Source organism: Typha latifolia, chromosome 3 (genome assembly GCF_019914945.1).
Source record: "Typha latifolia isolate L0001 chromosome 3, TyphaL0001v2, whole genome shotgun sequence".
In the NCBI taxonomy this organism is placed as follows: Eukaryota; Viridiplantae; Streptophyta; class Magnoliopsida; order Poales; family Typhaceae; genus Typha; species Typha latifolia.
The window spans coordinates 5,926,274-5,940,842 of NC_133088.1; the positions used below are offsets into that span (position 1 = coordinate 5,926,274).

Consider the following 14,569-nt stretch of genomic DNA (forward strand, 5'->3'; position numbering starts at 1 on the left):
TGGAAACCTAAACAGTACTAGGGCATATTATATCTACAACGGCTGCCTCGACTGAGTGAGAGTATTGATATTTAATAACAAACTCTTATGGATGGAAAGAAACAATTCAAAACCGACACCCCGCAAAGAAGCGGGTCCGAGTCCGACCTCATCGGCACAACTCTGACCTCCGCTATCTTCTTCTCCCGAATGTAATTCTCTCTCGCCGTCGGACTCCTCTCTCTCTCTCTCTCTCTCTCTCTCTCTCTCTCTCTCTCTCGCCCCCTTTTTTATATATGCGAAAATTAAAAGAAAGGGAGAAAAGAAAGAGATCTATAGATTTCGTACGGTTCAAGTCTAAGATAAATTGATCGATTCCTTTCTTTCCTTCCCCATCTCCGCCAGTAAGCATTTGAGCATTTGAGGTGGTTCGATCTTTACCTCCAATTTCTGCAGTAAGGATGCTGTTCTGTCGCACTCTGATGATTTCTTGGTTTTCTTGAGTAATCCCCAGCTATAATCTGCTGCCTTTTCTTCTCTCTCCTTCTACCTTTTCTGTGTGGTTTTATTCGGAATGAGGACGCCCGCTGATTTCGTTTGTTTTTGCCGTCAGAGGATAGTAAACTTTGTTTTCTTTTTGATGAATTGTTTTTATGTTGCCTTTCCTTGATCTTGTTGCAGTTATTGCTGAGGAGTCGAGATGATAGGAGGTTTTCTTACAAGATACCTTGTGTAAGCACCTGCTGATCTTGTAATCCCTCTCCACTCATTTCTAGGCAACTAATAGGGAGGTTGATCTTGGTTGATTAGTCTTCCTTTGACCCAAAATCTGAAATGTTCTTTGTGTCTGCAGATTGGTGCTCGGCTATGCTTATCCGGCTTATGAATGCTATAAAACTGTGGAGTTGAACAAGCCGGAGATCGAGCAGCTTATATTTTGGTGTCAGTATTGGTATGCTCTTTCTAGGACATTTCTAAGAAGTATTTGGATCCTTATTTAAGGTATCTGAGATGTGGCAGCTACCGATTTGTTAGTACCCTTTTGTTTCATCCTTTTTTCAGGATATTAGTTGCCATGGTAACTGTCCTGGAGAGATTTGGGGATGCTTTTATATCATGGTAAGCTTAACAGCTGGCTCAGATTATGGGTTCTCCTTTCATTGTTTCATAAGTCTATCTTGTCTACCTTGTTGAAGGTTGCCGATGTACAATGAGGCGAAGTTGGCATTCTTGGTTTACATGTGGTATCCGAAGACAAAGGTAAAATTTGTGTTTCCAGTCATATCTTCAGTACTTGCATTTAATGATTTATATGATGCTATGGCAGGGAACAACATATGTCTATGAAACCTTCTTTCGTCCATATGTCGCAAAGCATGAGAATGAAATTGATCGTAACTTACTTGAGCTGAGAGCAAGGGCTGGGGATATTGTCATCCACTATTGGCAAAAGGTCGCCAGTTATGGACAAACAATTATATTTGAAATTTTGCAGTATATTGCTTCTCAGTCACCATCGCAATCAACAAGATCACGCCCTGTCCAGGTGCTCTTTTATTGTGGATACATGTTCGTGTGGTCTCTTTGTTACTTGATATAACGAACACACACAAACACACACACTTAACCTTAGTACATAAAATACCTTTACCTGGGTTAATGAAGGTACATCTAAACTATCTGTGAGCAGCATTGGCTCACTTTTTCCTCACCCAATGATTCATCCAATTGCCACATCAAACTTGCTGCCGTGAAATGTTTCTCTTTGATGTCCATCTATTCCTAATGCTTGGCAAATTCCTCTTAATAGGTTTGTAACTTTTCAATTTTCACATGCTAATGGATAAAATCATAAAACCAAGATATTTTTTTCCACTATGGTAACAATATCAGATTTCTTGAACCTAGATAAAAGCATAAGCATGGAAATGTTGATTATGAAAGTCTAAAGACTTACATTATGTAGTGTTTTAATCTTTTAGTTGTACAAATATTTTCATGAAATCATAATACCCATCATCACATCCAAGAAATACTCTTCTTGTGTACCAAGAAGGCACCAATACTTCTACTTCTAGTTTGCCAAATGGTAGTGAAATCATACACTAGTTCTGTTCAGTCTATGCATCCAATTACTTCTCATGGCTAAACCTATTGACACTACATGTTTTGATATATATGAGTTCATATAATCGTGAAAAAAGCTATTCTATATTTATTAAGGTTACGCATTTTTTGTGATGTTCACTTCTTTAAGTCTAGAAGTTTATTTCTGTAAGTCGGAGAAAAATTTATAAATAGTAGAGAGATACTTTTAGACCATTGAAATATGCCAAAAGGAGTATCCAAATTAAAACTATTAATTTAGTTGTTGGATATGGATTTTAGTCCTGATACTATAGGGATACGTAAGGACAGAGACATTTTTCACACTTTTTTTGGTCCTAAATATAATCAATTTGGTCATTTGGTAGCATGATGCATGAACTTAATATATATATATATATATATATATATATGTATGCATGTATGTATGTATGTATGTATGTATATATATATTATCTAATTATTGGTACTTGGTAAGTAGGTTTGATGAACTTTTGACACTATGAATCATAGTTATTAGAATCGGACTGGACTAGGTGGTCAAATTGGTGAACTGACTACCAAGTTGGTTTGTTTTTATCGTCAGACCAGAAATGCAATTGACTTAGTAAAAATTGGTTGGCTTGGAATCGTGCAACTCGAACATATTTCTGTGAACTGACTGAGTTGCTCTTTTTTTATATAAAAATATTACCTAGTCTTCCTTATTATTAACTATTATATTATTTACCCTAAGGTAATTTAGTTATAAATTAAAATAATTAAAAGTGTAATTAATACATTGCTTTTATTGATTGTTTTTAGTTTTTATAATTATCTAGAACTCTAAGTATAGTTGTTAAATATCTAAAATAACTCTAAGTAAAACCAACAGTTCGATTGGGTAACCCACATGTTGAACCACTCAGTAATCTGACCACTAATCAAGTCAATGTCCAGTCTGATTTTGATAGTTATGCTTTGAATTGCTTATTGTGGATGGAGTGATATGCATTTTTTACCATATGTTGTATGGCTTGACAATAGATTGCAAATATATTTTTCATTAGTCATATCTTTGCCACATCTATTTCTTGTTTTTCAAGGATTTGCTGCATCTTCGTATCCATATTCGTATCCTATTATAGCTGTATCCTGTATCCGTATCCGCATTCGTATCTGTGCTTTATAGCAATTTGATAGAGAGAACTTGTAATATGCTGTAGGACAAGTGAATAATCCTTAGTTTGTTATCTTATTGGTATTATTGACTTAAGAAAGTTTTTGAGCACTGTCCTAAGTGTTGGATCATTTGGCCACAAGATAGTATTAGAGTTTGTCCTGAGGCCCATTAGCATTCTGAGACCTTGGGTTCAATTGTCCATTAGCACACCTACAATTTGTCTTGGCTTCTTAGACTTTATTCTCGGTTTACATTTGCAAGGGCATGTCAGTTATGCTCCTTTGAATTTTCTATCAGATCAAGGTTTAGGATAAGATAAAATAAGAATTGTTCTTGACTTCGGAGGGTTTTGGCATTGTGAGCTCTTCATTCAAAATTTTCAGCTAATATTCGCTGCTCTTTTTTATACAATTTTCACTATTGCATTCCTCCAAGTCCCCTTTTCTTTTATTTCAAACTATTCCTTGGCTCTTAAATAACAAGGTGAGATTTTGGCCTAGCTAGGGTGTCCATAAGTGTGAGTGGGGTTTTTCGTGCCCAAATCAGATTGGAACCTATTAGACGGTCAGGCTAGCTACCCTTTGGGCTGAGATTGAACTCCATATTTTGGAAATAGAACTCGCCTATCATCTGAGAGATATATGGAATTTGGTCAGGGTATATGCATTGGTTAGGGTTTACAAATTATATTAGTTTTTTTTTACTTCTTTTGTTATGAAAAATTGTTCCTGATGGGAGAAGATTGTTTACTGATGTCACCATTTATACCTACCACCTTATATCACCATTTGTACTGTCTGTCTCTGACCATTGCCTCACTGCTGCCTGCCTACTTAGCTGACCCCGTTGCTCGTCATGTCTGAACAAAGGAGCGGATGAAGTGATTACAAGGTTCACAGTGGTAGTGCGAGCTACTGTCAACTGGTATGGGGGCAGAATTGGAGGATTGGGAGCAAGAGATGGGGAGGGAAGGTTAGGTGCTAGAAGAAGAAATGAGGCAGGGATGCTACTAAGTTTTTGGTTGGGAAAGGGGAGTTTGAAGTAGGAATCCTAGAAAAGCTCATAGGACAAAGGCCTTGGCCCAATTTGAGATGTTTTAAATCTTTACTCTAGGCCTGAAGTTGGCTAACCCTATGGGTTGAGCTCTAGCTTGATAGCCTAGAGCTCAGCTCAAAGCCTGAAGCACAAGCTTGCTTAGTCTGCACATCCTCGCTTTTGACTTCCTAGATTCTAGTGCTGCAAGCAACATGCATTGATTTGAAGCCAATTAATGATTGAAAATGTGACTGTTAGATCTTGGCTCCGCTTGTACATTAGCGAGATAGAGAGGGGACCAAATAGCTGGTTTAAGTTGCAAACATGTCTTGTCTTGTCTATAAAACGAGATATTAGGTCATTTAGATTTGCCCCAAACCCAATAGTAATAAAAACTGGCTAATTTGGAAAGAAAAATTGTAATTTGGTAGCAAAGTCTCATTTGACCTTGAAAAATGATTAATCTTTCAAGGATAGAATTGTTAATTAGGTGCTTGTTTTCCTATAAATAGTGACCAATCATATTCATTCTCCATCCCAAATTCTATGCATATTCTCTCATTCTCTATTTTATCCACATAATCTCTTGTATATTTATAAACTACTAGGCTTTTTCTTCCCTTTTAGAGGCTTCATCCAGGACAGCCACACTGAATAACCCTTTACTATCAAGAGGAAGACCTTCAAAGTGTAGAAGAATTTTGAAAAAACAATTTATTAAAATGAATGAAGTGAAATTATAGATACAAAAGCTTAATGTAGAATTTGTAATTTTAATATTTCATCATCTTGGTTAGGCACAAATCAGCTTCATAGGCATCTTAGGACCAATTCCTTAAATTATTAAGACATCCGACAAACTATACTCAACCAGTCTGTTGATAATCTTAGTGTATCTAAAATTTTTGATAAAAAGATCTAAAAATGCTAATAATTTGGCTTCTTGTCAAAGCCTTACCGTTTATACTAATTTATGGTATTCATTTTGTGAAATATATCACAGCGAGCTCTGAATCTATTTTAAATGGTTCTCACCATACAAATATCAAAAAGGCGATATCGAATATTATATGAAGAGTGAGGCAAAATCAATTTGTCTTGCAACTTTAAGTAAAAAAATTCTTTTTAACTTTTGTTATTTGAATTTTATCAAACTATTGGTTAATTGTGTACTTTTACATTTTATTGATAAAAATGGGTAGTGCAAGAACAAATTGTTAATTTTAGAAGGCCAAAGGAGAATATTATGGTGAAGTGTGAACTAATTAACCAAAACCTACAGTTTAAAATATTCAAAATAGCACTTTCTTTATTACTGTAGACAATGCATCAATTAATGTAGTTATCCAAGAGTTCAAATATTTACATACTTATCATGCATGGTGATTTCTTTCATAATAGATGCATTTGCATAAGATTTTAATCTTATAGAGCAAGGTAGGTTTGATTTTGAAGATATTAAAATAGTAATCGGGAAAATAAGACATATATTGGACATATAATTGCTTGTGAGAAAAGAGTAGGAGCTTTTTGACAAGTTTGTAGAAGATGCTACCTAAAATGTAAATAATTTTCTTTAGATGCACAAATAGGCAAAACTCCACTTAAATTTATTGGATGTGGTTTTTAAGAATAGGAACACACTTGTGTCTCCTTAAATTTTGTTAGACGATTAAAATGTCCTACATAAGCAGAGTGGAAAAAGTCCAAAAAAGAAGGATGTTTTGAAAATGTTTTCCTGATGCAACCACTCTTTATGCTATTTAGGCTCTTGCTATTAGATAAGATCTTATCCATGTTCTGAATATTATTAGTCTTTCTTTTTGAACGCTTTTCAAGATGCCCATTGTTTTTTCTGATGTTATGAGAAAATTGTAAACCAGATATTCTAAATATTTTGAACCAATTGCACTTGTTATTTGCTTTGGAATGTTTTTGATTCTTGAATGAAAGAAAATGGCTCTTATGCACTCATTTAGTGCTATATATGAGGATAATCATGATCTTGCCTACGACATCATAGAATTGTTTTCATCTTCAAAAACTATTTATAGAGTATTCGTCTTCATTGAACTTTTCTTCTCAAACTAACCAACTGTTCGTAATAATAGTAATTGCATTAGAGGCACTACATCTTCATAAATTTTTGATCTCTTTTTCTCAAATTATGAGAAAAGTACGGTTTTTGGAAAGTGTTAAAAGTTCAACATTATGTGAATGTGTATAGAAGCTTGCATAACAATAGAAGAATTAGTAGCAGAAAGAGAAGTTTTATCACTAAAACTTCTAAATGATTTTAAATATTTTGAAATTTTCTCATTTTGCTTTTGTAGGATTTTTTTTTTCCATTGCCTGGAATGTTAGGGAGATGTAACATCTAGTGCAGTCCTATATTTAACTACTATCTTCGACACACTACCAGTAGAGTGCTATCTTTAACCTATTATCAGCAGAGTTCCGCTTCTGTTGTTAATCCAAAAGAAGCCTTTTACCTTTCGGCCACATCTTGTACACACGCGGAGATGCTATTCTTTTCTTAATGATAAGAATATGTTGAATCATATTTATTATTTTCTCAATTACTATTTTAATATCTTCAACATCACCTTGTATCTATGGTTTCGTCTTATTCATTTCTATTAAGTTGCTTTTCAAATGGCTCCAAATTTTGGTGGCCTTCCTCTTGCTAGTTGTGGACTGTCTGGGTGTAGCAACTGCAGGGAAAAGTACTGGAGGATGAAATATTGGGTTTTCACCTTGTGTTCAAACTCCATCTATTTCGAATTATATTTGGAACGATCCATTTGTAGGATGATCCTGAGATTTTGATGGGTAGTAACCTCGGAAGTCGTGGATCTAATGGTTTTAGAATGAAATCAATCGGAGATTCAGATGAAAAATTAGAGCTAAATTAGTAGAGTAAGGTCAGAATGGGACAGGAATAGGAAAAACCGACGTTGCGGAGGTCGTCGGAGGGTGGCGGACTACCGTGGGATGGTGGTGGTTGGCCGTATTAGTGGGTGGCTCGTGGAGGTAGATGGCGGCTAGGGTTTAAAGGTGGAGATAGGGTTTTTAATTTAGATCTACTCTTAGGAAAAATAAAATGCTATGATTGAAAGTAATACAAGTTAAATATACATAATTTAGCTTAACTCAATATTCATTCCAGGTCTAAACAAATAGGGCTGCACTCCATATATTTATAATGGCTAATTCTAGATTGATTTTCTTTAGGATTTGCCTATTAGATTTTCTAATTCAACTATGTCTTTTGTCTTAAGGGTTTTCCTAACTAAATAAAATTTGCCTTAATGACTTACATAAATATGAATCAATTAAAGGATAAATAGACTTAACTCAACCGGCTCGATTAACTTAACCCACGTGGTCGGATCGTAACACCATCATATCGAAAGAAGATTTTATAGAATGATCCGCAACTAGAATTAAAAAGGGATAATTACTTGTCGACCCCTTTAACTATGAGCCATTTCCACTTTCATAAAACACTTTAAGGTAGTGCGGTAAGGATTATCATCCTGTGTCAAGTACCATATGTCCAAGTTCAGAAGTGCCTACACTAAAATACCTAAACCTTAAGTGCCATAACCCAACATGAATCAACCTGCTACTATGTTAGAAAGGAGAGAGTTAATATTTCATCTTTTTCTTTTTCTTTCTATTTTGTTGGGGTATACAAATTTACCTTGGATCACTTTCTTGGTGAACAAATATGATCTCCAACATTTGTAGCAAACTAGCAACCAGTGGTCCAATATCTCATATTTTGTGAACGATGTATTACTGCCATTAGGAAAAGAGTAACCTTTATTTTTGAATTATTGCAAAGTTCATCAAGCCATGGTTTAATAGCTGTATATTTGTGTCTTACCTCCAACTGGACTTTTATATTCTCACCTCAGCTGAAACCATGTTCTGCAAGTCTGAGTTTTAAGTACTTCCTAGTACTTCCTACTCTGATAAAAGATATAAATGGCCTTCATTTTTTGAGACAGAGTTATAATAACCTGATACAATTTCTTCTATATTTGCTAGGTGGCCTTTTCCAATGTTCAACCATGAAATGTTAGGTGAAAGGAGCTAGCTTTAAATAGGTCAATTTCTTGTAGGGGTGACAAAAATTAATCCGACCCGATAACCTGACATGATAACTCGGTTGTTAATCGGGTTTGGGTCATAAACAAATCAACTCGCTTGACCCGATTATTAATTGGATCGTGTTCGGGTTTATACTTCTGACCTGTTTGACCCATTTAAGTAAACGGGTTAGGTCAACTCGTCAACATGCTATATATATAAAAAAATTTCTAACCCTACACCCAACACATTTGACTAAATCCCTTCTCCCCAACTCTAAGAGGCAAAGCGTCGTTGCCCCTTACCCATGCCCATTGCTCGATCACATTGTGCCGTCGACCGTTGTCCCTTACCTCTCACTCCTTGCGTCGGCGTCCTTTACCCCGAGCTCCTTACGCCATCGCCGGTTGCCTTTTACCCCTTACTCCAAACTCCTCACTCATGCTGTCCTCTTCTCCCTTATCTCTGTCCAATCTCTTTGGCTGCCGTCTACTGCCTGTCGCAGTGCCACCCGCTTAGTATCCACCTGCCGTCTGCCCCGAGAGTTCGCCGGCATTCACCCGCGGTGCCTTCGCTCCTCTCCGAATCTCTCCAACCACCTCTGTCCGCGGTGCCTCCCGGCTCCCACCTCTGTCTCCGCCTTAGTCCGGGTGCCTCCCACCTCTCTCTTCGAATCTCTCCAACCTCCTCACCCTCTTCGAATCTCTTCACCGCCTCTGCTAGCCGCCTTCATCGCCGCTGCTGTCCCAGCTCGAACCACCCTCGTCCCCCCCCCAACGCCCCTTCTACGGTAGTATGATCTCTATCGATCATGCCGCCTTCTCTGATGTATCTAATATGTTCGTTTGTTGTTGCTGTTGTTGGATGGTTTGATGCTTTGATTTGTAGAGCATATCGGCTTTTAAGCACAAGAAGTCATCTTCATTCTGATATTTGTCTCCTGATAATTTGTTTGATCCATTCACTTGATTGGATCTAGTTTTGTTGCTTTAGAGAGTATTGTATTGGATTGCCCATTGTTAAGTACTTTTATTCGTTCTAAAATTCACTGACCATTACATACTTCAAACTCTCAATAATAAAACCAACAAATTACTAATCTATCTTGATATTTTGGATCTACCTAAAGAGTTCTACAGGAATAAATTACAACATCATTTGCTGTTTTGGATTATGTACTGAGATTAACAGCACACAGGTTTAGCCCCAGTGACTACAAAATGAATGGTTCTCCTCTTAGAGATTTTTCTACCAGTTCATCATTACTAAAGCACATATAGTGGTTACTGAAAGCTAGTTAGTTCCTCATATTCTGCAGCGAACTCTAATGATAGGTTGTCAAGCAATGTATTGAGTTGCAATTATTCTCTTGCTTGTTCATTTAGAGCTCTGTGGAATGTCTGTGACCATCTTACATGAGGTTTGGAGCTGCAAATTAGTGAGATGAGAAAGATAGTTGAAAACTTGAAATAGTAACAATTATGTGAGGATGTCATCAGTGATAGTAAATAACATGAGCAAGTTGCTGGGATATCTTGATGCTATTGTTTATGCAGCAGAATTTCATACACACAAAAAGAAGAATCATATTACATTACACACTGATGTAGCCCAGGGATATCGTCTAATCATATTGAGGCTGTGTTTTAACTAGCAATGCTTTTCGAACAACAGTTCAAATGTTTCTCATGTATATTTTGATTATTTTCTATTGCTCCAGCAACAGCAACAATCACAGAAAATTCGCCGAACATCATCAACGGTAACAACTCAACAACCAGCTGTTTCGCAGCACCTCCAGCCACCCCCTTCTGAATCTTCTGGCCCCAAGATCCAGCGGCAGGAATCTGTAAAGGCTGGTCCGTCGACACGTCTAATCCATCTGCAAGAACCCACAAAGTTGGTTGCACCAGGTGACCAACCTACAACATCTGCAGGTCTACCAAATTCTCAACCTGTTGTCCTTCCGACACCAACCGCCACTATTGAGGGTGAAATGGTGCATGTTAGTGTGACCACCACTGCAGATAAAGAAGACCCAAAGCCTCCCCGACAAGAGATACCAGTGGAGGAGGCAATCCGTCTGACCCGAAATAGGATGCGGAAGCGAGCTGGCACAATTGCTCCTCCAAGTAGTTAGCTCAACCTGATATCTGTTGTTTGGATAAAGAAATGGCTGATGATTAGTTTGCAGAGATCAATTTGACCTATCTCAGTCAATGTAAATATTAGAAATATGTGGATATTGTTGGGTGTAGGTTGCTGTAGAAAAGTAGCTTAGATTGCACAATCATCTCAGTGATTGATTTATGCTTAGTTGCTGCAACCTTTATGATCTTAATGCAAGTAACTGTGATTTGCTGTTCCGTTGGGTTTCTTGAAGGACCTGTAATTGTCCTGAAATTGGTGATTTTGTGAGCTTGATTTGATGATGGTGACGAAAAGAAACTTGAATTAAGCCCTAGAATGTTTACACATGCTGTTATTTGATTTGAGCTGCTACGGTTGATTGTGATATCTGGTGCTGAGAATTAGTGGAAGCTGTAAAAAAGTTTGTTGTAGTGTGCGAACAATAATGGCTGCAAGTAGCTGGGATTACGCCGTGGTGTTAAGCTTTCAAAAGTTCTGACATTTTAGCAAGAAATTCCATTTTATAATAACACTAGCAAAAATTAGCTTTACAGGCGTAGGCGTGCATTTATATAAACAGCGCGTGCGTACTCGTTCTGTATAAATAGTGTGCACTTTTTATATATAAATACATAATATATTTTTTGTGTCAGCAATGCACATTTTTGGTCCATACTTGTTAATATGATTAATAAAGTGGAATTAATTTGCAGATCATTCACCTTTCCCCTTTATCTTAGGTAAATTAACTGGTTAGGTCTGAAAAGAACTGTTTTCTAAATGGAATCAAAAGAATGTTTTTTTTTAAAACCAAAATGGGCATCCCACAAACTTATTCAATTAGCTTGCCCCCTCAAACTCAATAACAAAAAGATCAATTTTAGACACCTTAGCTGCTACCTCATAGTCCTAAAAAATAAAGGTTGAATATATCAGTTTTTTTACTTAAGTTGTAAAGCGCTGAAAATTTTTTACTCTAAAGCCCTGAAAAGTTTAATCTAAATATAAAACATCGAAGTCATTGACGCTTTATTCCTATTAAAGACGCACAAAAAGAAAGAGAAGACTATTCCTTGATCCGTGTTTATCTTTTTTTTTTAGAAATAAAGAGAAGATTTACCTGTTATTTAAATAAAGTAGAGATAAATTAGAAAGTCTTATCTTATTATAATAGGAAATTTTAGCTTACGTTATGAACATGCACGAGAAAATAATTTTACTAAATTGCCTCCCATATTGATGAATATGTGTGATGGTCTTATTGGCTGATAAATATAAAATGGAAAATAACTACATTGCCCATTGTTATAGCTGGGTTGAAGACAAATTTCCCCCAAATCAATCCCCTTTCTTCTGTCATATATCTCAATCTAAACATAATAAAAGAATAGCCACATTTTAGCAGAGGGGAAGAGAAATTTGTGAGGCTTCATGACATTGAAATTGTTATCTCCTATATTCTACTCTACTCAACCCTCTGCTCCACACTACACAATAATAATTGGATGATTATGAAGGTAAAACAATGAAATCTTAAATATTGCGAGCATTGTTTTTGTTAATCTTTTCATAAGATGTGATTTTTATATTCTCTATATTCAAACCTTTTGTTTAAATAATCCCTAGGTTTAAAGAATTTGAATACATACAATTTTTCTCTTAATCATAACTCTCTATCCTTAATGTGTACTATATTATTGTAAGACAAATGATATTAATGTGGTTGGTATGTTGTTATCTCCTAGTGTTTAGATTACATGTTCTACTTTACACTTTTACTTTATTATTGTGGGTCGGTAATAAAAATGTTCTTAAAGAAATGTAGGTGTTTTCTCTGGTTGTTTATTATGCATGCACATTGTCTATGTCTTTCTGTGTTATGATTGTTATAATGAATGAAGGTAAATTAAATAAGAAAAGGTATGTGAGACGAAAAGTTTATAAAAGATGTAGATCTTGATACATTTTGTTGGATGAGTTGCACTATCCAAGGATATGCAAGATATACTATAAGCATCTCACTTGGCAATGTATATATTGATGTTACGAACCAGATATCGAATAATCCACTAGTATAAAAATTATAAAAATTTAAGGATAATAGTCTCACGAGTTAGAGTTCTTTTTAGCTCTTATTTGAGTGGATTTGAAATTCGGATAAAAAAGTTATAGCCAAAAGGGTGAGGAATGTTAGAATCTGGCTGAAATAGATTATTCGATGTAGTAGTGGTCGTCGGAGGATAGCAGGCGACCGTGGGATGGTGGAGGTTGGCCGTAGGATAGTGTGGCTCGTAAAGAAAGATGGTAGATAGAGTTTAATAGCTTCATAGTTTTCTAGAGTTAAGATATACTCCAAGAAAAGTAACGACAATATAACGGTTACGAATAAACAGTAAATACAAGATAAATAATAATAACTTAACTCAATACTTATTCCACACATAAAAATAACTTATGACTTCTCCTATTTATAAAATTAGAGTCGTAGCGGTTCGGATCCAATTCACCCTATTGGGCTTACATCCGCTTTCTTCTTTTTTTCTTTAGTTGGATCAACCTAAGGGGCTGTTTGGTTTCTTTTATTTGGAAATACATATGCATTAGGTCTGTCTTTTCGGTCTCAGTTACCTTTTATTTTGAAATATATGTTTCTTTAGATGTTGTATCTAGAAAAATAAATAGATTGTTTGGTTAATTGTATTTTATAATGATGTATTTATTAAACACATGTCTGGTTTGTTATATTTTATAATAATATATTTGATAAATAAGTATTTAGTTATTTTAGTTTATAATACTATTTTGATATTATAATTTTAAATATTTGGTTGTATTTCTTAGAATCAAAAGACTATAACTACATTCTCAACCGAAAAAAAAAATCAAATTTCAGTTGAAATAGAAAATTAAGTTTCAATTAAAATGAGAGAAGATGATGAGTCAGGTTAGGCTAGATGCAGTCTTTTGGCATCCGCTCGGATCAAATAGGTGCCAAAAAATTACATATGAGTCTAATCAATTTTTTAAAATACAGTTTTTTAAATTTGATATACCAAACCAAATAATAGTTTTTGGATTAGACATTGTATTTATTAATGCAACATTTATAAAAACCTCCAACCAAACAACCCCTAAATTTTTTTTATTTAAAAAATATATGAATATGCTTTCAATAGAGAGGTGGCTTCAATTATCCAAAGAGAAATTGCTTGGGAAAGAAGGTGAGAAGTTAAAGATTATCCACAGATGAGGAGGAAGGTTAAACGAAATGGGAGAAAATGAGTAGGGATGGGTTGTAATATGTAATTAGGCCAAGATAAGGGGGGAGAGTGAATGATTGTCCCTCAAATTAAATTAGAGGGTAATGTTGTCTATGTATAAGTTTTCCCTCCAACAACAAACTACTTGGGAAAATATGAGAGTTACAATTGCTCACGTCACAATCACAAAATAAGTATCTTAGATGAAAAGCGAAACAACAAACTAATTGGGTTCTTGAATTGCTTTAATTTCAATCGACCCTCGTCTCTGATTCTTAAATTCAGGGGTATAAATAATTCTCGGTCATAGTCCAAGAGGTGTTTAAGTGTAATTTAACCACCAAAAATAATAATAAATAAATTGATGAACAATTCATTATGAAATCATAAGGAAACATTACTTTAGAAAATATGACAAGGTATAAAGAGGATTTTTTTTTTTTTTGGGTGCATATACACCCTTATGGGTATTTTTCAAGTTAAGCTTGAATAACTTAATAGAAAAAGAGACAAAAACACTCTGCACTAAATGAATACTTAAAAACAAAATTAAAACTAGCTTTATCTTTTTATATTTAAATTATTCAACTTTTTAGCAGTTAGTTGACTTTAATGGATTTTCACTGAAAAGAAAGAGTTTTAAAGAGTATACATGTAAAAGATATGTTTTGAGGGTATATATGTACAAATATCAATTTTTGCATACATGCATATACGAATTCTTTTGAAGGATATAAAGGATATATATATATATATATATATATATATATATATATATATGATGCAACAAGCAAAACAG

The 14,569-nt window shown here is 35.1% G+C and overlaps 1 protein-coding gene across 4 annotated transcripts; it reads left to right on the forward strand.

Annotated features, from left to right (window-relative positions):
* Positions 1–57: 57 nt before the first annotated feature.
* LOC140784752 (putative HVA22-like protein g) lies at positions 58–10,746 on the forward strand. 4 transcript variants are annotated; one of them, XM_073132289.1, is made up of 7 exons: positions 58–191; positions 661–711; positions 833–931; positions 1,042–1,098; positions 1,176–1,239; positions 1,307–1,525; positions 10,101–10,746. In XM_073132289.1, exons 2-7 carry the CDS (start codon positions 680–682, stop codon positions 10,518–10,520), a joined length of 891 nt encoding a protein of 296 aa, XP_072988390.1. In that variant the 5' UTR covers positions 58–191; positions 661–679; the 3' UTR covers positions 10,521–10,746. The 4 variants fall into 4 exon arrangements, with proteins under 4 accessions (XP_072988390.1, XP_072988393.1, XP_072988391.1 ...); XM_073132292.1 differs by having other exon boundaries at positions 10,107–10,746; XM_073132290.1 differs by having other exon boundaries at positions 139–434.
* Positions 10,747–14,569: the final 3,823 nt, after the last annotated feature.